At 36.0% G+C, this 27118-nt stretch overlaps 2 protein-coding genes across 6 annotated transcripts in view; one reads left to right on the top strand and one right to left on the bottom strand.

Moving 5' to 3' along the window:
- The window catches only part of cttnbp2 (cortactin binding protein 2), a 96619-nt gene extending 78600 nt beyond the window's left edge, over window positions 1-18019 (top strand). For all 4 annotated transcript variants that reach the window (XM_021467802.3, XM_068214902.2, XM_073930311.1 and 1 more), the window contains 9 exons: window positions 1217-1372; window positions 3827-4008; window positions 4884-5062; window positions 7786-7991; window positions 12642-12812; window positions 12925-12976; window positions 13122-13212; window positions 13877-14023; window positions 16892-18019. In XM_021467802.3, the coding sequence (XP_021323477.1) occupies window positions 1217-1372; window positions 3827-4008; window positions 4884-5062; window positions 7786-7991; window positions 12642-12812; window positions 12925-12976; window positions 13122-13212; window positions 13877-14023; window positions 16892-17137 (1430 nt within the window). In that variant the 3' untranslated portion in view covers window positions 17138-18019. The remainder of the gene's footprint in view (window positions 1-1216; window positions 1373-3826; window positions 4009-4883; window positions 5063-7785; window positions 7992-12641; window positions 12813-12924; window positions 12977-13121; window positions 13213-13876; window positions 14024-16891) is intronic.
- Window positions 18020-20294: 2275 nt separating this feature from the next.
- Window positions 20295-27118, bottom strand: part of cftr (CF transmembrane conductance regulator) — a 46201-nt gene continuing 39377 nt past the window's right edge. The window contains exons 23-27 of one of the 2 annotated variants that reach the window (XR_012393704.1): window positions 25979-26134; window positions 25807-25896; window positions 22584-22756; window positions 22379-22484; window positions 20295-20950 (exon numbers count right to left, since the gene is read on the bottom strand). Coding sequence is in view for 1 of the 2 variants with exons in the window: in NM_001044883.1 (NP_001038348.1) it covers window positions 20738-20950; window positions 22379-22484; window positions 22584-22756; window positions 25807-25896; window positions 25979-26134 (738 nt within the window). In the remaining variant the exon portion in view is untranslated. The remainder of the gene's footprint in view (window positions 20951-22378; window positions 22485-22583; window positions 22757-25806; window positions 25897-25978; window positions 26135-27118) is intronic. The other variant, NM_001044883.1, reaches the window with a different exon arrangement.

The raw sequence follows: 27118 nt of genomic DNA, 5'->3' as shown, positions 1-27118 counted from the left end.
TTAGGGCAAGCGTTTGATGAAAATGTAGAAATATAAAATAAATGTTACAAAATATAAAACACTCTTCAAAAACTAATGATTTGATGACCAACATAAAAAACTTTCAAGATTATTATTTTTTTGTCATTCTTGTTTCCGTCTGCATCCTCATAATGGCATGCAATATAGAGCTTATATAAAAAATGAAAAATATTACCATAAACAATGACAGCACAAAATAAGCTATAGAGCATGACATAAAATGATTTATTTTATCCATACATTATATATTGTCATATTACACAGCCCTATTAAAGTGATAGCTAAGTCATAAATGAAAATCCAGTAATGGACCCTTATTCCAGATATATTAAATACATAAGAAGATATTTTGAAAAGGCCGCACGATGGCGCAGTGGGTTGCACAATCGCTTCACAGCAAGAAGGTTGCTGGTCATTTCTGTGTGGAGTTTGCATGTTCTCGCTGTGTTTACTGGTTTTTCCAGTGATGGGTTGCAGCTGGAAGGGCATCCGCTGCATAAAACATATGCTGGATAAGTTGGCGGTTCATTCCACTGTGGTTACCCCAGATTAATAAAGGGACTTAGTCGAAAATGAATGAATGAATGATATTTTGAAAAATGTTTTTTTACCCTGTTATGCAAGTCAGTGACTATTGTCAACTGTCTGGCGACAAGTATCTTCATCAGATGAAATAAAATCATTCAGGCTTGGATTAACTTAAGATTGAGGAACTGGTATTTTAAAAATGGCTCTGTAATTATTATTTTTCTGCAATAATTTTTTTCTCATTTTCTCTTTCTCCTTTTTATATGTCATTCTATTTTATTTCTTATTCCATTAGTCTGGCTGAGATTCTTTTGATGGTGCTGCATAATTGCTGTATTGTTTGCTAGTGTTTTGGTGCATGTTCTAGTTGGTATCAGGTAATAACACGAGATAACAAGATAATAACAAGATAATTTCTTTAACATATATACATGATGTACTCTATTGGGTGTTGTTTTCATAAAAAGCAAAAAAAAAAAAAGATTGAGTAACTAGTATGTACATTTTTATTTTGGGTGCGCTATCCAATTTTTTTTTAGCTATGTTATGATAATCACATTATACTACTGTACTAAAAGTTGCTAATTGAGTTTAACTTGAGTTAAGGAATTAGATCTCTGAATGCTGGTGGTTTGTCTAATATTGATGGGTTTGTGTTGTGTTTCAGGGTTCCTGGTGTCTCTGCATGAAAGCAGCGCTGGTCATTGTGTTGTGGTGGTTCTGGAGGGTCTGGAAAGAGCCCACTCGCTTAGCCACATCCTGGGAGATCTGTGTGAAGCCCTGGAGAACCGAGGATCTGTCTATTCTCTCTCCCTGAACCATGGTAAGATGCATTCATACAGACACACAACCAGTCAGACGATTGGAATCAGTAAGATTATTCTTATGTTTTTGAAAAAAGCCTATCCTGCTCACGGAGACTGAATTTATTTGATCAAAAATTGAGTAAAGACAGTCAAACTGGGAAATAATATCTATCAAAATTGCTCTTTTTACTGGATATAATGGTGATTGTCTATTTAATATGTAGGGTCTAAAATTTTCTTCATTGCTGTGATTTAAAGCTATCAATTTTCTGCATCATTTACCCAGTCTTTAGTTCACGATCCTTTCGAAATCATTTTAATTAGCAGATTTTCTGTAATATTATGATTAATTACTATTGTTACTCAATTATTAATGATTCTTATCATTATAAATGTTCAATCCTGCTTCATAGTTTAATAAAAGTAAATAATATATTTATCTCAGACAAAAACTTTTTTTTTTTCAGGATAACGTTTAATGATTTGCTGGTTGAATACGCTGTCTATTGCTTTTATACTGTAAGGTGTCCTTGAGTGCTTAGAAAGAGCCTAATAAATAAAAGGTATTATTATTATTATTGTTCGCAATAGATCCCGATAGCTTTCAACACTGATAATAATATTAATTAGGGCTGTCAAATGATTAAAAAAAATTAACGTAATTAATCACAATTTTTTGTAATTAATCATAATTAATTTTATTACAGAGATTAAAACACAGGCATTTAAATGCCATTTGAATTTCAAACAATCAATGCCAATAACAAGCAAAAATGATTTCCATGTTGGATTCTAAGTGGACTACAAACATACCCCCACACACACACACACACACACAGACAATGTGTGCAGTACAACGGACCCGCTGAGCGAGGGATCCATTCAGATTCATCAACACGCAGGATCGTTCATCAAATTTGCTTAAACTAAGCGTTCTAAAGTATGGCTGTATTTTACAAGCAAGAATCCTGACACAGCAATGTAAAGCAGACGCTTTACAAAAGTTGCCTGTAGTGGGGAAACACATCAAACTTATGAAATGTGAGGGCTCATGAAAGCAGCTTAAGGCATAGAATAGGGCTGTCTTTGACAGCTTGCGACTTCATCTGCCACTTTCCCTACAGTACATTTACATGGACACCAATACACGCTTTTATGATTAAGATAATACTGAGTCGACCATGTAAGCAGCGAATTTTGACTACCTTATCACGCGATCACGCAAGTCCCGAAATGCGGAGGTTTTTCTGTTTGTTCGCCATGAGTTCCTGTAACAAAACTCCATTAAAACATCCTGAATGAAAATATGATAAATAAGAGTGAACTGCTAAACTGCAGTTAAAGTCTAAAGATTAAAAATGAAACACCCGAAATTGCATAAACTCTGGAGGAAACGCAGGATAGCCTGGTGATTCAACATTAATTGTTTTTTACTGAAACTTTCCTTCCAAGTTTCTTTGCAAACACACGCAGGGCCAAAGCAAGCTGAACTGGCGCTCTAGGCAAACGGCAATCACCTCGCCCTGAGCCCAAAAGTGCCGCGGTTCGCGGATGAAAGTAAGGATCGTGAGGGAGGGGGTGGGTGTAACGAATGAATTTGAAGACCGGGTTTTTTTTTTTACGCGTTAAATATTTAAAATTAATCACATGCGTTAACACGCTAATTTTGACAGCCCTAATATTAATTCTAAGTATTTCTTGTGCAGGAGATCACCATATTATAATCAAAATCAGAATGAGATTTATTCACCAAGTATGTGCAAATACACTTGGAATTTTTTGTTGTTTACAGGAGCTCAGGGTACATACATACATACATACATACATACATACATACATACATACATACATACATACATACATACATACATACATACATATAAACACTAGGGGACAGAAATACATTTAAATAAGTGTATATATACATCTAGATGGTTTATGTGCAATATGTGCATTGTTAAGTATTTACAAATAAGAGGCTTTTAGAAGAATGGCTTTTATAGAAACCATATGCACAATAATAATACTGTATTTTTACAGTCATAAGAAACAGAAAGCGGTAGCAACTGATGTGCTAACTATTTAAGTTGGATATGGCCTGATAAAAATAAATAAATAATAACAATATTAATGATAATAATAATAATTATGATTTCTGGGTCATGTGATTGAAGACTAAGGTAATAATGCTAAAATTCAGCTTTATGTTGCAGTAATTACAATTAATAATAATAATAATAATAATAATAATAAATATGAAAACTGTTACATTAGGTTAAATAATATTTTACAATTTTTGCTGAATTTTTTTTATTAAATAGAGATCGTCTTGGTGAGCAGAATAGGCTTCTTTTAAAAAAGAAAAAAGATCAAACAGATCCCAGATGATTGAAAGATCATTTATAGCAGAGCTGGAATAGCCAATGCTCCTGTAATAATATCTGGAATCAACTATTTCTTTTGCTGGGCAGGTCATGATGGGCTGTACTATTTCCGGGAAGGGAGTTTTTTAATGGGAACTCTGGCCAAGCCTCGTCTGCAGGGTGCTGAGCTGCGATTACAGCAGCACTTCCGCTGGGTTCAGCTGCGATGGGACAGCGAGCCCCTCAATGGCATGCTGGGACGGCATATGCGCAGAAAGTTGCTCCACAAGGTCAGCACTGCTTATTATGTAATAAGCTACAGGGATGACCACCAGAATAGCCTTTCAGCACTAAATTTAGTTCAGATCGTTTAGTATATTTAGTCAATGGTTGCTGCATCATTCCAGCAAACACTGAGTGATCTACATATAAATAATGATTTCAGCATTTAGTTTTTTTTTTCTATTTGTGTGTTCATAGATACAGTTAAAGTCAGAAATATTAGAAATATATATATTTTTTATTTCCCGAATTATGTTTACAGAGCATTGAAATGTTCACAGTATGTCTTACAATATTTTTTCTTCTGGAGAACGTCTTTGTTTTATTTTGGCTAGAATAAAAGCAGTTTTCAATTTTTTTAAAACAATTTTAAGTTCAAAATTATTAGCCCCTTTAAGCTACATTTTTCCGATATATATATATATATATATATATATATATATATATATATATATATATATATATATATATATATATATATATATATATATATATATTCAGAACAAACCATCTTTATACAATAGCTTGCCTCTGCCTAGTTAACCTAATTAACCTAGTTAAGCCTTTAAATGTCACTTTAAGCTGTATAGAAGTGTCTTAAAAATATCTAGTAAAATATAATTTACTGTTATCATGGCAAAGATAAAAGAAGTCAGCTATTAAAAATGAGTTAATAAAACTATTATGATTAGAAATGTGAATTACAAAAGCCATGCAGTAACTTCAAGTGAGAAAAGAAAGTTTTAAAAACATCCTGAACCTCACCTTCAGTGACCTGTTAACAAAAGCAAATCAAAACGTTGAAAAGCCTGTAGAATTTATTCATTCAGAAAGTACAGTAAAGTACACATTTGCTTAACTTGGCTTTTCTGCGACTTTGCAGACTCAGGGCCAGTGCTGGACGTCTGATGATCCTCTACAGAAAGCTCTTTCTTGGGTTTGCTCAGTGTGGCACCAGCTCAATGCCTGTCTTTCACGTCTGGGGACCTCAGAGGCCTTGCTGGGACCCTACATCTTCCTCTCTTGCCCTGTGAATCTGGAACAGACCCAGGCCATACCCAAGTACATCACTCTAACGTTGTCATTATACTGTAAAGTATTTATTGTCGTTATATTTATAGTCATATTTAACGTTATCTTTAAACTAGAGTGGTCCGAAACAAAGACAAAATTTGCATGAGATAATATACATGTATAAGCATTGAAAACGTTTCACACTTCTACCAATAAGAGTCTATGCTTTTTATGACATCACCACGCACTTCAGCTTCTCGTCAGATCTTCTGGGCCCAGTTTTTCAAAAGTAATCCAGTGGGATCTTTAATTACAGATTGAATCAAATCTTGTAAATAGGATTTTCAAAAGTAACAGAGGGATTTTGAATTAAGATCAGACCATGTAATCCAATCTTACATTTGATTTGGATCAAACCTGTCCTTTGGGTTATTCAAAACTTTGAACTCAGATTGGGATCTATTTGATCCAATAAAAAAACAGGATTATCCTGACCCTATCAGAAGGGTGGAATCAGTTGTGATTTTTTTTTTACCAAATAAACCAATTAAAATAATAAAGTTGTATTTTTTAAGTTAATGATCACAAACTCAATGGTTACTGATGATATATAAATTCTTTCATGTTTGAACCTGTATGAAAAATGTATGTCACATCTAATGAGATATGGTAAACAACAACAACAATATTAAAGCAGTATTGTATTAGAACAAACTAAAAAAAGAGAAAACTTTATTGATTACAGTGCTTCTGTTCTTACCCTTCAAACAGGGGTCGCCAACATCGGTCCTGGAGGGCCGGTGTCCCTGCGGGGTTTAGCTCCAACTTTCCTCAACACACCTGCCTGGCAGTTTCAAGTATATCTAGTAAGACCTTGATTAGCTTGTTCAGGTGTGTTTGATTAGGGTTGGAGCTAAAATCTGCTGGACACCGGCCCTCCAGGAACAAGTTTGGTGACTCCTGCCTTTAAACAAACCATTGCTGTTTGTGGCAGCTGGTATTTTGCCTACCTGTTGTTCTTTCCTAAGCCAGTAGGCTACACTGTTGGTTCCATTTGGTTCCATTTAAGGCTCACCGTAATCCAACCAGTTTTGGAAAGAGTACTGAAAAATCATACTCAAGTAAAAGTACCATTACTTGCCTAAAAATGTAGTGCAAGTAGAGTAAAAGTATCTGTTGTAAATATTACTCAAACTATGAGTAAAAAGTAGACCTTTTAAAAGTACTCAAGTGTAGTGAGTAGTGAGTATTATGCTGTGAAAAGCTAATGCATTTACATGTAATTTGTGGATGTTTGTAAACATAACATTCTGTAGTGCACTTAGTTGTTATAGACGTCATATTGGTAACGTCCACAGAACATCAAGCTGTAACATCATTAGATGTTGATATTTGGTTGATTTTTAAGTTGGTTGGTGGACATTTGTCGTTGGGTTCTCTCGTCAACCCGATTTTAATTTCCAAACAAAATGACATGACATTGGGGTACAACAACACTGACATCATGACGTCCTGTGCCTGCTGGATGTTTATGAAGGCCATTTCGGTCATCATACAGTAAACATCTGTTATTTTCTCTTCAGTGACAAGCATCTAAACAATCTGGGTCAATGCATGTAAAGATTTTGGACATCTTTTTGGACACTTTTAATGCTTCCAAACAGTTTGCTGCAATTATAAATCGGCCATGTCTTGTTCATTATGATGCGATTTACCCTCTATGTGCGATTTGATTGGATTGGAATTACAGGACTGATATTTCTCATTTCCATAGACACGAAAAAATAAAGTAGTGGCTGCAGGTTGAGGGAGAATAGTACTGCAAAAGTACTGATACAGATACTACACTAAAATTGTACTTGAGGGAAAGTAAAAGTACACATTTTTAAAACAACTTTATAAATTATAGTTTGAGTATTTTAATTTGTTATTTACACCACTGGATCCAACCCAATGTTTCTTTAAAAAACTCATAAAAGTAAGATAGATCAGTTAATTCTGGATAGCAAAACATGGGATTTCCAAATCTGGACCAATTTTTTGGAAAATCTGGGCCCAGATCAATCAAATGCTCTCTGAACTGACAGTTGTATGCTGCCCTCTTTCTCCCCTGCTACCTACCTTTTGCTCACAGCTCTCTCCAGCTATTTACAATTTAGATCAAATTTAGCTAGACTTGATTTTTTTTTTTTAAACAAACTTGGTGTGCATAGATGTTTTGACAAGGCTGAAGCTGCGGTCACACTGCATTTTCACCCCATAGACTTGCAAAGTTCAAGCTTGATGACCTGTAAAAATCGCATCACGTGATTGCGTGGGACCAATCAAAGATCAAAACATGACCTCTCTGTACAGAAATTAAAAATTTGGACCAATCGCTCTCTTTTATAAATGTCTAATCATCTTGTTTTATCCCGCCCTTTTTCTCTTCGCCATACAACAGAATTTTGCATGCTCAAACTCTAGTGTGACCACAGCATAATTCATCATTGACAATCATTCTATTATCCGATCAGCATAAGACCAAACCCCTATAAATAAGAGCCGACATTTAATCAAAATTCTATTGGCTGTTTTTTTAAAGCGGGAGGAGCTACTTAGTATGTCATGCTGTGTTATGTTTTAGTTGTAATTATGCCACACTTTAAACCCAACTATGCATTTCAAGGCACTTCAGGGTACACTATCCTAGATAGATTATTTTTCATTGTTTTCTTTTTTATCTGCACAGGCAGTGTTTTGTACTAACACTGGTCAATGTGTCTGTTCAGGTGGTTGGTGAGGCTTTGGAATGCAGTGATTGTTCCACGAGTCGAGGACGCTGTTATATCGAGAGTAACAGCCAAACGCTCTCCCTCGCAGCGACGGTCCCCCAACAGCAAAGCTCTGACCCCGGGCCAGAGAGCAGTGGTCAAAGCTGCTCTCAATATCCTGCTCAATAAAGCTGTTCTGCAAGGTTGCCCACTGCCCAGACCAGGTACAGCATTATCAGAACTGATGGGGAACGCATGGAAATAATAGTAACTACTGATGCGATTACATTCATGAGTAGCGTGACAGAAGCTCAGCTGATTTCACTATGAAGGGCCTTTTTCAAGCGCAAGAACAAACAAAAAGATTTAAACAAAATGTAATTAGTCTTGAGTTTGTGTCAGTGGTTTATCAAATCTAATTTACCTCAGCTAGTAAACAAACAATTACATAATAGATGAGTATGACTGTGATGGGGCTCCACTTTCTTTGATTTGAACATCCTTTCTAGTTCATTTCCTCTGTTCAGTTTTTCAAGTAAAAACCTTAAGAGATGCTTAAAGGGACCGTTCACCCTCAAATGAACATTTACTCTCCCTTAAATGGTTGCAAATTTTTTTAAGGCTATGACAATGACAATGATGTAGCCAAAAAAATGTGGGAAAAAATTATCTGCGAATTGAAAATTTCATGTCTACATGATAGTGTTTTCTCGGGATGACTGACGTTTTGACACAGTGCAGGTGCAAGCACAAGTGTTTCGAAACACTCCACCGATGATCCACATGGTGATTTGAAACAAACATGTCACATAACTAAGGTGATTCGAAACACTCCAGTCATGTGACTAAAGCAATTCAAAGCATCAGTCATTTTAGGAGGGTTTCAAGGCCTGGCGAATCGGCTGACTGACAGGGTCATGTGACTAAGGTGATTTGAAACACCCAGCTCACATGACTAAATTAATTTAAAGCATCAGTCATTTCAGGAGCGTTTTGAGACCAGGCGAATCTGCGTTTGACTGACCGGGTCACGTGACTAAGGTGATTCGAAACACCCAAATCACGTGACTGAAGCAACTCAAAGCATCGGTCATTTCAGGAGCGATTCGAAACCTAACGAATTAACGGTTTACTGACAGGGTCACATGACTAAGGTGATTCGAAACACCCAAGTCACAAGACTAAAGCAATTCAAAGCATATGTCATTTGAGGAGCATTTTGAGACCCGGCGAATCAGCGTTTGACTAACAGGGTCGCAAAATGATCTCGTGTAGGCTAGTGGATCGTGCGCGGGCACAGCGTAACTGTACCCCAAATGGCCCGAGTTCGACTAATTATACAAATACTCTTGTTGTGATTTGATGTATTTTAATAATGTTACTTTTTATGACCAAAACAAGACACATTTATTCACTAAGTGTTTATTTGGATGTCAGACCAATGTTAAAACACAACATGTTATGAGAGTCAATAAAAACTTACATTTATAGCTGAATCACCCTGGATTCAAACCCATTATTTCTGCATGCTAGTCAGGAACTCTCACCACTTCACTAAATCACTTGAAACCTCAACTCTACAATATGGGGTTTAATACCTCAATTTGCTTCACTGTTTCTTTGCTGACGCTGTTTCAGAGCAATAAATAAAAAAATGACCACTATGTGTCACTGTAGAGACGGGTTTCTAAATGTTTTGATTTTACATTTGCTTCGACTGTTTCAGTGCTTCATAAAGCCTCGCTTTGCCCACCACTAGTGTTTCAACTGTTTACATTTCTAAGAAAACACTATTGCATATGCCAGGCCAGTATTTGGCACTTTCAGCTTGTTAGTAAACAGTTCCTGTTGGGAAGTGACGACGTGCCATTGGTGCTTGTTGGTGTATTATTTGCTGTGTGCAAGATGTGCCTCCACTTTTGGTTGTAATGTAAAGTAAATCACCAGGCTGAAGCATCAGTAAACACTTGAGCAACAACACTACCACATACTCAGCCAATCAGTTTTGGCTGCACTCAGTTTTGTTCGCACTCCCCCTAATCTACACTCCTCTAAACACCTACAGTAATAACAATAGAAGATATTTTGAAGAATGTTGGAAATTGGTAGCAGATCAAAATTTATTTATTCATTTTCTTTTTGGCTTAGTCCCTTCATTATTCCGGGGTCACCACAGCGGAATAAACCGCCGACTTATCCAGCACGTTTCATGCAGTGGATGTCCTTCCAGCTGCAACCCATCACTTGAAAACACCTATACACTTCTAGTCACACATACACTACGGACAATTTGACTTTCTGGACCAATTCACCTCCTGTGTAGCATGTCATTGCGCTGTGGTGGAAACCCATGCCAACACGGATCAAAATTAATAGGAAGAACAAAAATACTGTGAAACTGCATGGATACCAGTTTCCATCATTCTTCAAAATATTGTCTTTTGTTCATGTCAGAAGAGAGTCATTCAAACAGGTGCAAATTTTCATTTTTGCGTGAACTGTCCCTTTGATAGCTAAAGGTTCGTGTTAGAGAAAAGTAGCTTAGAATTGAAATAGCTACATTCTGCCCCAGTGTACTCACAGCAAGGCTCTTTATTTAGGAGTAAAAATGGTTTGAGATAGCCGAGCTGTGGTTTACTGTTATTGAACATCCTGGGGCAGCTCAACACTGTAGAGGAAGCCATTAAGATCAGTAATGGGATATATGCACAGCTAGTGTTTTTCAACCAATGGTAAACTTCTGGTGAAAGGTTTCTGCAACTATTTTAAATTTTATATGGTTTCTATTACAGCATCGACATCGTAAAGTAATTCAAATGCATTCAATTCAATCAACTTAAGCATTCATTTAGTTGTTCGAGTGTAAAACAAGATGATAGACCGTGTAGGCGTAAGTGCCATCAGTACCAGCAGGCTAGCGCAGAAACTCCATTCAAATGACTGAGGTAAAATAAATTATCTTATTTTAAAAGCATGGCGGGGAGAAATGGATTTCAGTGCAGTAATTCTTGTATATTTTGAGACCCACTTTATATCGTATATCTATCAGGCGGTGGAGATCACTTATTTTTTAAAGAAAACAGATCTTAAACTTTGCGATTTTGTAAAGGAAAGACCGGTGTTACAGTTTAACTGGTGATCGTTTTAACTGGTGTCCCTTTCCAGATGTAAGCATATCACGTTTGCAGATTTGTCACTTTTTACAGCAACAAAACATGCCCATGCCAAATAAATATTCTTAATACTTGGTGCCAGTGTCATTGTAAAAATTACTGATTTTAATAACTGTGTGGCAGAACAGTATAAAACCAAAATTAATCTTAAAAAACAATTATAATTTGACTGTCATCAATGGGATTTTGACTTGTATAGTAAAAAGTTTCAGCACACATATTCGAGTTATGTGGAGTGGAATAAATTAGGACAATTCTAAAGACAACAACATTGCGTTCACATGTTCTCATGTAACGTTGTCATCAACTGCCAAAGTTCAGTTCTAGTACTCAAGACCGCAAGTACAGAGGATGCGTGAAACTTCCCGGATGTGTTCTTGATATCGAGGATGCATGGATGCAGAAGTCATTGCGACTGGAGGTGGAAAGCGCAGCATTTTATGTAGCCCTATTATTAAAGTTCAGAGATATAGCTCATTTATTTCAGGAGTTTCCCCTAAATCAGGGTTTTTCAAAGTCTAAGACAGTGGGCCTCCCTTTTGACACAACTTATCCATTGGCGCCCCCCTCCTCCCAAACACGCACACACACACACACACAAAAATTCTGGAGGTTTTTCTGCTACCTCATCATGCTTGGTTTCAAGGTGTCGCCGAAGTTTAGCGAGTCTTATGCTGTCATTAGCCAAAATATCTTGACAAACCACACATAACGGTCGTGGTTCATCAGCTGGTCCTGTCCACGTAAATCCTAAACTCAAATACTGACTATCATATCATCCTCTTTTGGGTTTAAGCCCTGAACTTGAAGGCTTTGAATCGGGGGGTCTCAGAAACCGATCCATTGTATTAGCAGCATGATTAGCAGGCATTTACCTGTATTGGCGGGCTTGCCAAACAGAAGCGAATTCACAGCTATGGCCTTCTGGGTAAAAAAGGTTTTCTTATTTTTGATGTATTATTTTTTTAGCTTTGTCTAATTAAAACGTTTAAAAATTATAAAAAATACATATAATAATTAAACTTAATAATTATATTTTTATTATATAATATTTTTTCCCGCGCCTCCCCTGACATGCTCTGGCGCCCCCCTGGGGAGGCGCGCCTCACACTTTGAAAACCCCTGCCCTAAATGAAACGGTGAATATAAATATTACTTTGAAAATATTAATAAAAGCATAAACACATCAAGAGTGTTTATTTGCTGAAATTCGTATTAAAATCTGTTTTATTAGTATTGTGCAAAGTACATATATTTGTCAAGTCTTTATGCATAATATATATATATATATAAAAGGGAAAAACAATAAATCGTTGTGTGAATGCTGTAATGTTTAAGTAATTTTCCATTAAAAACGACTATCGGGAAGAACATCTCATTTCTCACAGGACGCGTTCTCTGTCCTCGCGGTTTCCCGAGTCCGTTCTTCCGAGGTGACCTGGCATGACCAGCCTCTACAAGAACGCAAGTTCGTTCTTTGCGTTCTTGGAATTGAGAAACAGTTAAACTGTAACACAGGAAGCTGTCGCGCTGGCTAATAGAAAATTAAAAGTCCATGTGCATATAGCTCATTTTGAGTCTAAGAGTGAGCCCCCTCAGTGATTTACTTTAGTCTATAAATAATACATTTTCATATTTGGGTGAACAATCTCTTAAAATATGCGTTGATTATTGGATTTTTCTTTCTGTTTGTGTGGTTAGAGATAGACAGGCTCTTGCCAGAGCTCCAGGGAGGATGCTTTCCTCTTTCCGCTATTGGCTCCGCCTATAGGAAAGGTGGAAGAAAAGGTGCTTGGAGACGAGCCAATACCAGTCCACGAAAAAAAGGAAGCCCCGCCTCTGGGAGGAGCTCCAGCTGCTCTTTTAGAGAAGGTGACGCTGTTTTTTAGCTACAGTAAAAAGCTGCTTTTGACATGTTTTTATATATTAATTTTATATTAAATTGTCTGAATAATCTGTTTTCATTTATTTATTCTCATAATAGGATCTCTAGCCAATTCTAGCACTCAGTCGATGACAAACGGCAATCATGCGAGGTTAGTTTCCTCTGTGCGTGTGTGTGCTCGCGTGCATGAGTGTGCTGTGCCAGCAGGTGGCAGTGTTAGTCAGTGGATGTGTGAATATGTATCTGCAGATGGAGATGTCAGCAGTAATTGTATGTATGTTTATGTGTTTCTACAGTGGTTTGTCTCTCTGCTCTGATGATGAGACGGATCTCATTCGAGAACTCCAGAGCATGTGCTCTAGCAAATCAGAGCCAGACATAAGCAAGGTAATACACACTTGTTTGATTGTGGCAACTTTTTGAGAAGGATGATAATTGAGAGGTTTTATTTAGTCACATTCTGCCATTCAAGATAGGAAAATGTAAGCATGTAAACAAAATGGCGGTTCAAGGTGTGTAAAGAAGGTAAAATATCTAGTTTATCTATTTGTTCCTTTATTTGACATTTTGATATTTTCTGATAGACATTTATAGACGTTGGCGGTTCATTCCGCTGTGGCGACCCCAGATTAATAAAGGGACTGAGCCGAAAAGAAAATGAATGAATATATAATATTGTATTATGTTATGACAAAGATAAAAGCTGAACAAAACCTTCACTTTAAAGCCATTGCATAGTAACAGATTGAGAAGCTACTTTGCTACCTTGCTACTAATGTAACAGTAAGAGCATTGTGGCTTTTGCATGTACCAGCACCACTCACATTTCCTCACAATATGCAGAATAACACAGTAACACAATAACACAGTTTGTTACTATTCCTATCCTCTTGTCTCTGTAAATTACAAAACAGTATGTGCTTCTCTCACAGACTGTCCGTTCAAGCTGGCACAAACAGTCTGGCGCAGTTAAACACGTGGCCTTGGGGTTTCTGGGAATTGACAAGTTGTGTTCATTCGTGTTCATTTCCTCTGTTTTTACCTGTTACAGATTGCTCTGTTCAAAGAGGACTTCATCATGCTTCCACACTCGAGTTCGGCTTCTCCTCAGGGGACTGATGGCGAGGTCAACCAGCCCCAAACACACTCGCATACAGCAGACAGAGCTGTGGATAACACGCGTCCTCCAGCACAGCAGGCAAGACTTCCCTCAAACACAATATAAATCTGTTCCCAAGCCTACTGAGAGACCCTTCTATGGACAGAAGCCTAAGTTTAATATTTAGAACGCTTTACATATTGTGCACAGTTAAATCTGTCCTTTTTCTTAATTGAAAGATTTATTTTTAACAAAAAATATTAACTTTAAGGTTAAAAGTAGAATTCCTGATGGAAAACATATATTACCCATGATTTCCACAAAGAAGTTCCTCTAATCAGACAATTGAAACAAGCAAATCATGTCATATACGTACAGCATATGAAGCACTGATGCCTCATTCACACTAGACTTCATAGCTGCCTATCGCTCTGGGTGGCGATTGAAAGCATTGTGGGTGTTCCCACCTTGAGGTTGCTTAGGTAAAGTTTATGGTTATATTTACAGAGAGCGAACAAGTTTACGTGCTGCTGAAGGTAAACATTGTTCTGAGAAAACACTAAATATAAATGGAATTAGTACATAAAATGCCTAAAGATTATTGAGAATAAAGTGTGTTCTCTGTCATTGTGGCTGTTTATCTGCTGCAAACAGGTCTGTGTAGGTCTACAGAACCAAGTACAAGCAGCTTCTGCACGAGCTGAGAGAGGATCATGTGAGCTCTACTGATGCTCATATTGGCTGTCGCTCAAGAAAGTCGCTCTTTATTTGCATAAAGTTGAAGGATCCTTAACTTTGTCGCGTCGCTTTATACGCCCACATAAACCACTTTTACACAGTGATACCAGTAAATGTACGGAAAATTTCCGGGCTGACTTTACCGGTAAATTAAAAAATGCACTGTTCACACAGGCACGGACGTTATGGCATTTTTCTGGAAAAGACCGTTCACACATCTATTCCAAAATACCAGTGAATTCTGACATCATTAATCAGAAATGGCCTCTAAACGACTGCGCTTGTATTTTTAAACATTTGACTACATTACAGATTTTGTGGATGGATAAGTATTGTGAACAACTTCGATGAAAACATATGGAGGAATACTTTCGCATGTCAAGATGTACATAATATGTGCGACTCACCGGCTGCTTCACGTGCACACGCATCAAGCAACTGAAGCAGGCTTATCATAAGTATTTTATTGATAATGTTTTTACACCGTTGGCATTAAGGAACACTGAAACATTATCTGACTAAAATCTAGCAGCTAAATGGATCTGGAAAAATATTCAAAGGCTTTTATTTTCATAAACAGCGCAGATGTGAATGTGCCTGAATGTTCTGATTGGCTAGAGTAGACGTCTCATGTCAGCGCTTTCTAAACATGAACACGCTCTTTCCGGCAATTTTCCTTCTGCGTTCAATCAGTGCAGCATTCCAGCAAATTACCAGTAATGTTACAACTTCTCTCTCTGGAAAATTGCTAGAATTAATTTACCAGTATTTTCAAAAAGGGCCTGTTCACACATACAAAGGTTTTTATGTGTGAAAGGAGCTTTTGTCGCCAACGGTTGTTGTCACTAACGTGGACAGAGGTCGCCTGAAGTCACTCCCTCTTGTTGAAATTAGCGGTCACTTGTCGCTTTGCTGATGCGAGCCGCTCGTAGTGTGAACGCAAGCTTAAGTCTCAGATGTTGTACTCAAAAGTACAAATTGTCATTTTATTGTAAATCAGTGGTTCTCAAACATTTTTCATCAAGTACCACCTTAGAAATAAGTTGTCTTTGCAAGTGCCACCATAATGAGCAGTATTGAAATACAGTAGCGTATTAGGTCCAGTAAAGCAGCTAAAGTGTATGCATATTAGTTCCTATTATTAAGACATTTAAATTTAAATGTGGTTTTAAAAACTAAAAATGGTAACTTACTGTTCTTAAAAAGTAAAATAAAGAAAAAAAATCCTGGTTTATCAGCACCTGGAAATGTTGCCTAGACCTCATAAATATAGGCTTTATGTCATCATATTCATATATTAATCTTTTTTGATAATTTACTTAAATATATGTTGCATGTACATATGACATATTTGATTCATCCGCTTACCACTAGAAGGAAGCCCGCGTACCACTAGTGGTACACGTACCACAGTTTGAGAACCACTGTTGTAAATAGTCAGCATATTTAAATCACAATGTTAGCAACCATTTAAAATGAAAAATCCAGCCAAAATGTTAATTCCTTTTTTACCCATTTATTTTTTAGTTTCTAAGCATTATTACTCTAAACTGTTTTTGTATCTGTATCATTTCCTGTAAAGAAAATTAAGTTTTAATGTTGTAAATTAAGTTTGTGAAAGAGAAATAACTTTTTAGAATTACGTTATAACATTTCTATAAATGTAAATTATTATTTAATCTATACATTTTTTAAAAATATAATTTTCCCATTTAAAATGTGACTCTTCTCCAGTTACATCATGTATGTAAATCCAACATAAAATAAAAGTTGCTATTTTCTAGATTGGTATGGCTCAGAACTATACTCTCTGTCTGGCTTAATAATCAAGAAACTTTGTTGCTGTATTATGGCTCCAGCAGGCACAATGATATTATGTGGCTCCTGAAAATAGTCTCTAGCTAGGTAACAAAGTAACAGTGTTGCGTAATATCATTGCTCCTGCTGCAGCCATGCTACGGCAGCAAAGTTTCCTGATTTTTACGCCAAAATGAGAGTATAGTGCCAATCCATATCGACCTATGGCTCCATCCCATCACTTTTAGCACACCAAGTAACTCAAATGTTTAACTCTGGGAAATTCCACAAATGGAGTGTTCCTCTTACTTAAGCTTTAAAGGAGGCCTAGCTCACTTATTCATTTTAGAACAGAGCGCATATACAATATAAACTACTATACACTCGACTTTTCTTTCTTTTAAAATGTTTTTTGTTCATTGCTTTGAAAAGACTGACAGTGTTCACACTTCTCCTCGGCGAGTGATGAGGCCCAGGTCCCATCTACCTGTCCCGAGCAGCAGAGGATCTCAGCAGATGATCAGCAGCAGCTCTTCCCTTCAGACTCACAGCAGAGCCTCCACCAGCAGCAGCAGAACAAGGCAGCCCCCGTCCAACAACAACACAAACAACCTCTCACAAGACCACATCTGGTTCCTGGACCCCAACTCTAATGAAAACTACAGTACCCACGGATAGACTCCACCCACTGCCCTCCCTGTGCCCTCAGCCTGTCCTCCCCCTCAGTTTTGTGAAGTTAGGTTACTGGCAGCATTTTAGTATTTGTACATGTTGTCCATAATTGTTACACTATATTACATTGTGTACTTTGGGACCATAGTTTTAATATATTCAGCTGTTTAAGAAAAAAGAAAATAAGAGAAAGACTGCTTGAACACTTTACAATTTGCCTTTTAGGTCAAATGTTTTGGATCAAAGTAAGAGCTAGTGGTCTTTTTGCTCTTTAGTATTTTCAATCAACTGTGTATTACGTTTAAATAAGTGAAAGGTGAGTTTTAAAAACTGTCGAAATCAGGGTTTTACCAAATATGTGTAAATAAGAACCGGGAACTTAAATGTTGTATAGATTATAGTGTGTGTGAGTGTGTGTGTGTGCGCGTGTGCGTGTGATTTTTGTGCTTGTACATTGGAGGAATTTTGAAGGGAAAATGAGAACTGTATATATCGTTTGTAATATTAAATTTGGGTTCATATTTTTTCACTTGTTTCCAAATGAACTGAATGTGGCAATAAGTACCGCCATCGCGAACACAGGATATTTCATTTTTGTCCGTTAAGCCATAATTATTAGTATTTTCAATTGCTCTCACGCGTGCTCGGTTACTTACGTCGTGAAGCCTGACTAATTGGAAGCGGCGCGCATTTAAACATTTTCGTTTGTCTCCTGTATTGAACACTTAGGATAATCAAGTATTCTTTTCAAGTCAGTATTGTTCATATGTACAGAAGAGATTATAGTTGACCTCTGATGTTTAACTGTATTATAGTTGTCGGACGAGGTTCAGAGAAATTGTCCTGTTTCCTCCAAGCACAACGATTAAAAATGCACTACTCTAGAAATCACCTCAGCTCTTGGGTTTTCTTTATACACGCAGCTAATGCTAACATTGTCCAAGACATCACTTCAGCTTTATACACACAGCTCCAGCTAACATAGTTTGTAGTTGATGCTAACCTTATCATAAATCCCCTTACCCCTTGGGATTTCTTTTAACAACAGCTAATGCTAACATATATTGTCCAATAAATTGCTTCAGCTTCTTGGTTTTCATTTTCCACATAGCTAATGCTAAATTCATCCTATAAAATCCCCTCAGCTTTTTGGTTTTCCTTCACCACACAGCTGATGTTAGCATTGTGTTTGCAGCTAATGCTAGTTATAAACATTGCCATATATTGGGGTTTCTTTTTTCACACTGCTAACATTGTGTTTATACAGTGCCTGAGATTTCTATGCTAACATATCCCTGCTGAAAAATCCAGCTTAAACCTGCCTAGGCTGGTTGGCTGGTTTTAGCTGTTTGACGAGGCTGGTTTTAGAGAGGTTTTGGCCATTTCCAGGCTGGTTTAAGCTGGACATAGCTGGTTTTGGCTGAGCTCCCAGCCTGGCTAAGCTGGTTTTAGCTGGTCATCTCCCAGCCTGACCAGCTAAGACCAGGCTGGAACTGGCCAAAACCCCTCTAAAACCAGCCTGGTCGACCAGCTTAAACCCCCCCCCAACCAGCCTATGCTGGTTTAAGCTGTTTTTTTCAGCAGGGATTGTGTTTGCAGCTAATGCTAGAACTTTATCAGCTCTTGGGTTAGCTAACATTTCAAATGCTATTGTTAGCATTGTCAAACAAACTCACAGCTCTTGGATTTTCTTTTTACACACAGCTAATGCTAACATCCAAGACATCACTTCAACTTTTTTTTCTTTTTCCACACAGCTCATGCTAATATAGTATTTGTCATTATTGCTAACATTGTCATTAAGCACTTTAGCTCTTGGGATTTGTTTAATAACATTTAAGGATAATATTGTCCAAAAAGTCCCTGCTGAAAAAAAAACAAGGGGTTTGGCTATTTCCAGCCTGGTCTTAGCTGGTCAGGCTGGAAAATAAGCTTGACCAGGTGGGATCACTTCAGCTGCTGGGTTTTCATTCTCCTAATGCTAAAATTCTCTATATCATCCAATAAATCCGCTTTTTGGTTTTCCTTCACCACACAGTCGATTTTAACATGCAGCTAAGTTATAAACATTCCCATATCTTGGGGTTTCTTTCAGCTATTGTTAACATTGTGTTTATGTAAGATATCACCTCCTGAGATTTCTTTCTACAAACAACTAACGAATGCTAACATTGTGTTTGCAGCTAATGCTAGTTCTACTTTGCATCAGCTCTTGGATTAGTTAACATGTGATCCTAATTTTAGCATTGTTATAAATCACCTTCTTGGGGTTTCTTTTAACAACCGCTAATGCTAACATATTGTCCACAAAATCACTGCCGGGTTTTCACAAAATTAGCTGCCGGGTTTTCATTCTCCACAAAGCTAATGCTAAAATCATCCTATAAATCCCCTCAGCTTTTTGGTTTTCCTTCACCACACAGCTGATGTTAACATTGTGTTTGCAGCTAATGCTAGTTATAAACATTCCCATATCTTGGGGTTGCTTCCACACAGCTAATGTTAACCTTGTGTTTATGTAAGGTACCTCAGCCTCTGATTTCTTTCTACAAACAACTAATACTAAACAGTGTTTGCAGTGGATGCTAGTTTATATGGTTTATTAGCAGCTTTTGGGTTGACTGTGTAAATATTGGTTTACATGTAGTTGGGTTAATATGCGTAAATGCTAACATTAGCATTGTCTTAACACTATCTTAACCCTTGGAATTTCTTTTTCAACACAGCTAATGCTATATCAAACCATCTTAGCTCCTGGGCTTTCTTTCTTCACATGCTGTAGCTAATGCTAACATTGTGTTTGATTTACCTCAAACTAATTCAGCTGGAATCGTTTATCTGCTGTGTGTACGTGTATTTTATGTGATTTATGAGGACGCAATTTTGTATAATGATGACACAGGTAAGACGAATTATGAGGTATTACAGAGTTGAGGTGGTTTATGGGGACATTCCTTGTTCCTTGTAATTTAAAAGATAAAAACATACTAAACATGGTTATAGGGCGAGTCATTTTACAGTATAAAATACATTATGCCAATGGGTAGTCCTCATAAATCACAAAAACCAACCTGTGAATGTGTGTTCTCTTCCCTCAAGCTTCCCATTATAACACAAGGTCACTTAAGATCATATTTGTGGCCAAACAACAAAAACAAGTGGATCACAGTCTTTAAAAATATATTTGTTTCACAGACAAAGACTTATATTTACCTATATATATACTGTATATATTTACACATGAAAATATCACTGTTATGTTCGCACATTTCCTTATTCACTTACAGAAATGAAACAGTAGAGTAACTGTTTTGCCATTTACATGATTCATATGATCGCACTTTGGTGCCATCTCACGATAACTCAATAAATTAAACGTACATCCGAAGAAGAATAGATCTGATTTGATCTAAGAAAGGACAGACAAACTCGATTGTTTTTTTGTTTTGTTTTTTTACAATGTTCAGTTTTTCCTGGCCTCACTGTGTCCCATTGTGAGAGAATAAAGGAGTACCTCCATAACAAATGTCAAGAGTTTTGACGATAGATCATCCAATTTAATGTACCATTGGGTGACGGCCTGGGTCACTGAGTCTTTTGGAACGCTCAGAGGCGAGTGTCCTGGATGTTGTCCTCTGCCTCCTCTTGCAGGGTCTGCGTGACTGAGCTCAGTTTGGATTGAGGCGTCCTCATGCTGGAGTTTCGGCGAGGGAAGAGTTTAAGCCGCTCGGCTGGACTGATGGCCTGCTTTAGGTGACTGGTCTCATTCAGAAGCTTTTGGATGGAGTCGTAGGTCTTCACCTGACCCTTGTCCATCATCTGAAAGAGAAGAGGACAAACTATTAAAATAAGTTTTTACTCTCATTCTCACCTAACTTACCTTAAATAATAAAAACATTTAAATTGTAATTTTTGTATTTTAATATAATAATAATTAAATGTAAAATTCAAGTAAATGCAGTAATATAAACATAGCACACGTTGAAATAGAAAAAAATAGTCAATGATGGGGTATATTTAAGATTAAAAAACAATAAAACTATTAATATTATTAACAATTTAATATAACTTAAAGATATTTATTTTAAAATATGGAATCAATTTGATACTTTACATTCAAAGCAATATAAACTATTCTTGCAATTAAAAATCTACTTTTTATATTTTAATTTTAAATTTGAGTATAAATACAACAAAAGCATTATTGTTAAATTAATTAAAAGTTAAAATAGCTTTCTTTTTTTACAAATGCTTTTATAGGATAAAACAATAAAGTAATTAATTCTACAGGAAATGGCTAAATTGAAGAGGATAAGACTAATTTAGATTTAAAACTGAAGGTCAGTATTTTGTTTTGATTTATTTAATTTTTTTTTTTTAAATAGTTTTATTTATTTTTGTATTCTTATTTACTTGTTGTATTTATCTATTATTATTTTACTTTCGAACATATTGTTCGTATTTTGTATCTTTTATTGTTAATTGTTGTGTAAATGTTTTTGGACCAAAAATAAAAACCTTTAATATTGTGAAATATTAATACGATTTAAAAGAATCCATTTTATTATGTTTAAAAAACTAAATCTAATCTAATCTAAAATCTAAATTCAAAAATATATTAAATGCAGCAATAATATTGTGAGTAGGGTTGAGCCGATAGACACCACGATGCTGAGCCGACATCGCTATCCTCTGCCCCGCCCCCAACCCGCTCGTGAAAAATACACACGATCAGGTAATGTGTCACAGCGTCAGTACACTGCTTGTCTTTCGCTTTAACGCTTGTACTTAGTATTTTTTGTAAAAACGTCAGATACTGTTAGTTGGTTGCTGTTGATTGTGAACCTTTTAAACAACCAAGTTTGTTGACGCGATTATAACAACACAGATCACTCTGCCTATTCATCTTGTGGAAAAAGTGATTGACAGTTGGTAATTTGTGTTTAACTTCTCTTTATTTATTTATAATTTGGTTATAAGTGAAACAAAGGCCATGTAGGTCAGGTAGTTGAAACGGTTACACATAAATAATAAATCGCCCATCTCATGATGTTTCACATTAGACATCGTACGATGCCAAATTGGTCGACATCACCCAACTCTAATTGTGAGCTATTCAATTCAAATTCCTTTCTATTTTAAATAACTTTTTAAAAATAACCTTAAAAATGATCGCAGAGGAATAAATCATGTTATTATCAATACTGAAATCAGTCACAATTTTGTATGAAATAAATCAGCGCTCACCAGGAAAGACTGGCACTCGAGCAGCGGCTCCACTTTGTGTTCAGACAGTAATATAGTGCATGTGGAGAAAGACTGTCTCAGTGTCTTCTTCAGCACCTTTATTGTTCTGAAACGGGAACAAAGCACAGCTACTGTTATTTACCCTTCCCCGAATTCTGCATACTTTGAACTTTACATGCAGTGGTGTTACAGAAGTTGAGCATACACAGGGTCGAGGTGAGCGCTGGGCTCATCCAGGAGGAGGATCCGGGCTCCGCTGAGGATAGAGCGAGCCAGGCATATGAGCTGTTTGTGGCCGTTACTCAGCACATAACCGCCGTACTCCAGCTGGAAGTCCAGTTTGTCTGGAAACTGCTCAATCACTGTCTTCAGACCCACCTTCACACACAAACACAGAAACAAACTGCTCACTCTCTTCATTGTAATTTAAAATGTTCTTGTCTGATGTGGGTGACTGGATAAAACAATACATTTTGATGTTTCCGTCTATTTGTTGGGATGTTTGGAGAACATTTGAACAACAAAAATTATGGCCTCATTGCAAATTGTTTACTTATTTTAGGGTGAAAAATTGTTTGATTTGTTTAACAAATACTGGTTTATTTAACCCCTTACAATGTTCCTGTTTGATATGTTTTCACTGTTGATCATTTTTGTTAAGTTATTTTATACATTATGATTTGTTTTGTTTATTTGATTGTATGGCTTCTTATTTGATTCGTTGTACATTAGGCATTTCTGGACATTATCGCTCTGTGAAAGATTACAATGGGATTGAGTTTGGCCTAAATTGTTATGTTTTTGAAAGGCAAATATAAATTAAAACAAAATCCTCACTCAAGATTTCCTGTCAATCGACTCAAAAAATCAAATGAAATGTTCTGGTCTTAAGTAATGAAAATGTAGTTATGAATTATAGCAGAATAATAATGATGAAAAAGCTTAATTTTTACCTAGAGGAGGGCTGGTGTCCGGCAAAGTTTAGTTCCAACCCCAAGCAAATATACCTGGGCTAGCTAATCAAGCTCCCACTAGGCTTTCGAGAAACATCCTCGCAGGTGTGTTGAGGCAAGCTGGAGCTAAAACCTGTAGGACACCGGTCCTCCAGGACTGAGTTTGGACACCCCGGCATTAGATTGTGTCCATTTGTTTATGTTTTTGAGCTAAAAAATAGTGAATCTTCAGCCTGATCTCACATGGAAATGTAACTACTTTATGTTTTGTCAGTTTATTGGCTAATTTGTACCAGTTCAGTCATGCGAAAATGTAAGATGATGAAAAGGAGGTGTGGCATCCAACCCCGCCCCTAAACCCAACCACCATCGAGTGATGTGCAAATCATGCTAAGTTGTACGAATAAGATCCTACGAATTCATACAAATTAGCCATTAAATCAAAAAGTTACGAATTGGTGTGAGATTGCGTTGGACTATTTGGAACTTTTTCAGAACTTTAAGAGATTTTAAATTGAATGGGTAATTCGCATTAAATGGTATGATCTCATTCATACATTTTAGTAAGATTTGCTCATCCACCAGAGCTACGGTTTGGGGGCACACCTGCTGTTAACAATCAGACTTTTTTGTAGGAATAAATTGTGTGTATTCGTACAAATCTTTTATGTACTGTCCACTTTTCCTTATGGGGATAAATATGCCACTATCCTTCAATAGATTCCACCCATTTGTCAGCTATTTTTTTTTTCTATCATTAAATATTATTACATTTAGTATGAATTACATACAGTAGTATTCAGAGTTATTAGCCCCTCATTGTTTTTTTCTCTTTTAAATATTTCTTAAGGTATGTTTAACAGAGCAAGAAAATTTGACAGTATGTCTGATAATATTTTTTCTTCTGGAAAAAAAGTTGTTTTAATTTGGCTAGAATAAAAGTAGTTTTTAATTTTCTAAAAAAACATTTTAAGGTAAAAATTATTAGCCTCTTTAAGCTATATATTTTTGGTTATCTACAGAACAAGCCACTGTTATACAATAAGTTGCCTAATTACCCTTAATTTAATAGTTAAGCCTTTAAATGTCACTTTAAGCTGTATAGAAGTGTCTTGACAAATATCTAGTCAAATATTATTTACTGTCATGATGGCAAAGATAAAATAAATCAGTCATTAGAAATAAGTTATTAAGACTATTATGTTTAGAAATGTGTTGAAAAAAATCTTCTTTACGTTAAACAGAAATTGGGGGGAAAAATAAACAGGGCGGCTAATAATTCTGACCTCAGCTGTATATATAAGTGCATAAATGAATTCACCCCAAATTGAAAAGGAATATTTTAATCCTTTTCTCGTGAATATAGGAATATATTATATATCAGCGAATGTATTTTGGTGCATTTGAACAAAGCAAATTTATTATACAGATATAATTATTAAAATAATCATTTAGTCACAGAAAATCTTTAGAAATAGAAAGAATACATTTAAATTCAAACAAAATACTGCAAACATTTTTCAAAAACTAACTTTTGTATATATTTTGCGTCTCTTGATTTTTCAGTGTTTATTTACTCTTTTTCCATAACATAAATATGGGTGTACACATTTTTGGACCATTATTCAAGTTGTTTTGTTAGATAAACTCCAGATTTGGCTTCAGTAGTGAATAAACTTCTGTATACTTTATGCACAAATAAAATATTGTATAGCATCCTAATACCAATATGATTTTAAAAGATAGATTTGTGAGGTTTACTCATATCTGCTGAGCACTATATATAGACAGAATAAGTAAAAGTCATGTGCTCATTATTTTAAGCATACTCTACATTTTATTTTCATAAATGCCATTAGAAACATTAAATTAGACATTTCTATTTAATATGCTTGCTATGTATATAAACCCCCTTTTGTAAAATGTTATTTAATGTAAACACCAGGCATTTTCAATTTTACTAATAGCATTCATTCTGTTTCAGACCCAATGTTCTGACTTTATTAAAGAGCGCATTGTGTTTTCTTTTAATTACAAAGATGTTTTAATGACATAAAATTCAAACACGGCTGTCATTAAGAAATCCCTACATTATGACTACAACAGAAAGAACAAGATGAACTTTGATTTCTGGTCCCGACATGACAGCATTTGCAGGCTAAGCACATAATTGCTGGTTCCTGAATAAGTCCAGGCTTTTCTCAATGGATAAAGCAGATGACCTCATGTTTTGCTTTTACGAACAATGAATAGGAAACCTCACACACCTCAAAATTGGCAGGTGCTTAAGATTACAACTAATATTTAAAAAAAAAAAAGATCCCACACTTTACCACAGCTTGCGAAAACAGTCAAACATTTGTGAGAAAAACGTTTTTAAAATGACGATACATTGTACAAAATATAATGCACAATATATTATTTTAACAAGATAAAACAACTAGACACATGTTGGTGATCTGTTCGGACACCCACCTCCTCAGCGACCCGCCACAGCTCTTCATCACTGTGACAGCCATAAGGGTCCAGGTTCATGCGTAACGGTCCCGTAAAGATGAACACTTTCTGTGGTGGAGCAGAAAGAGACATTTACAAAAATATAACGTAAGAAGTTATGAAGAAAGAGAGAGGGTGAAAGCACTGTTACCTGAGGCACTACACCAAAGGCTTTCCTCCATTTCTGAAGCGGCATTTTGTTCCAGTTGACCCCGTCGATGGAGATTTCGCCATCAGTATAAACCAGCTTCAGGAGGGCATTGAACAGAGAACTCTTCCCTGAACCTGTTCGGCCCAAGATGCCCACCTGGAAAAAAAACAGGACATCAATCAATTATTGTAAACACATTTGCATGCTGTGGATATTATATTAAATGTGCAAGAGCATCTGTATAACGGATGACTGAACTTTCCACATAGAAGATTTCACAACAAAGGCCTTTTGAATATCCTTGAAAACTAGTGTGAAATTATTCTAAAAAATAATTGGAGTTTGAAACATTCTGGAAATTTCACCTCTGCTGGTGAAAAACTTTCACACTACCATTGGTACAATGCAATGACATAATGAACTGTAAAAAACGCTGGGTTTCACACAATTGATTTTAGAATTAGAAATCAATTCATTTAACTTAATAGTTTTTAGAAATTAAAGTGGACTGAACATGAAACAATTAAGTTGTCCCCCCAAAAAAATCAAGAATTACGTTGATTCAGCTCATTTTAAATAAGTAGTTTGAAAAATCAGCAGAAATACTGTAAATCATTAAGTGTAGTGATGCACAGATATGCAACATTTGCAATATGCAATAGCCAAAAGTCAAAATGATAGCTTTTTCTTCTGTTATACCCCCAAAAACCACCAATTGACAGAATGGTTTTTTGGTCCATTGTCACATGTTATCCTTCTGAGTGCATTTCTAATTGAAAACAACGCTGACATGTTTTTCATGTTTAATACTGTACAGCTGCTTGTGTTAAACCAATCTACTGTATAAATTGTTACATACATGATGTGACTTGAATTCAGTTTCAAATCCACATAGTTAAAAAAAATAGAGGAATACATGTTCAAATGAACATGAAATCTTCAAACGCACAAAACAAACATATAGTGCTCAGCATAATTGAGTACACCCCATTTTGAAAATGAATATTTTTATCCATTTCTCAGTGAAAATTGGTAATATAAATTGGTGCATTGAAACAAAACAGATTTATTAAACAGATATTTTTTATTAAAATAATATTTTAGTCACCAAACATTTAGAAATTGAAAGATAATACAATA

The sequence above is a fragment of the Danio rerio genome, chromosome 18, assembly GCF_049306965.1.
Source record: "Danio rerio strain Tuebingen ecotype United States chromosome 18, GRCz12tu, whole genome shotgun sequence".
NCBI classification, from domain to species: domain Eukaryota; kingdom Metazoa; phylum Chordata; class Actinopteri; order Cypriniformes; family Danionidae; genus Danio; species Danio rerio.
The sequence above is the reverse complement of the archived record's forward strand: the minus strand, read 5'-3'. Positions and strand labels throughout refer to the sequence as shown.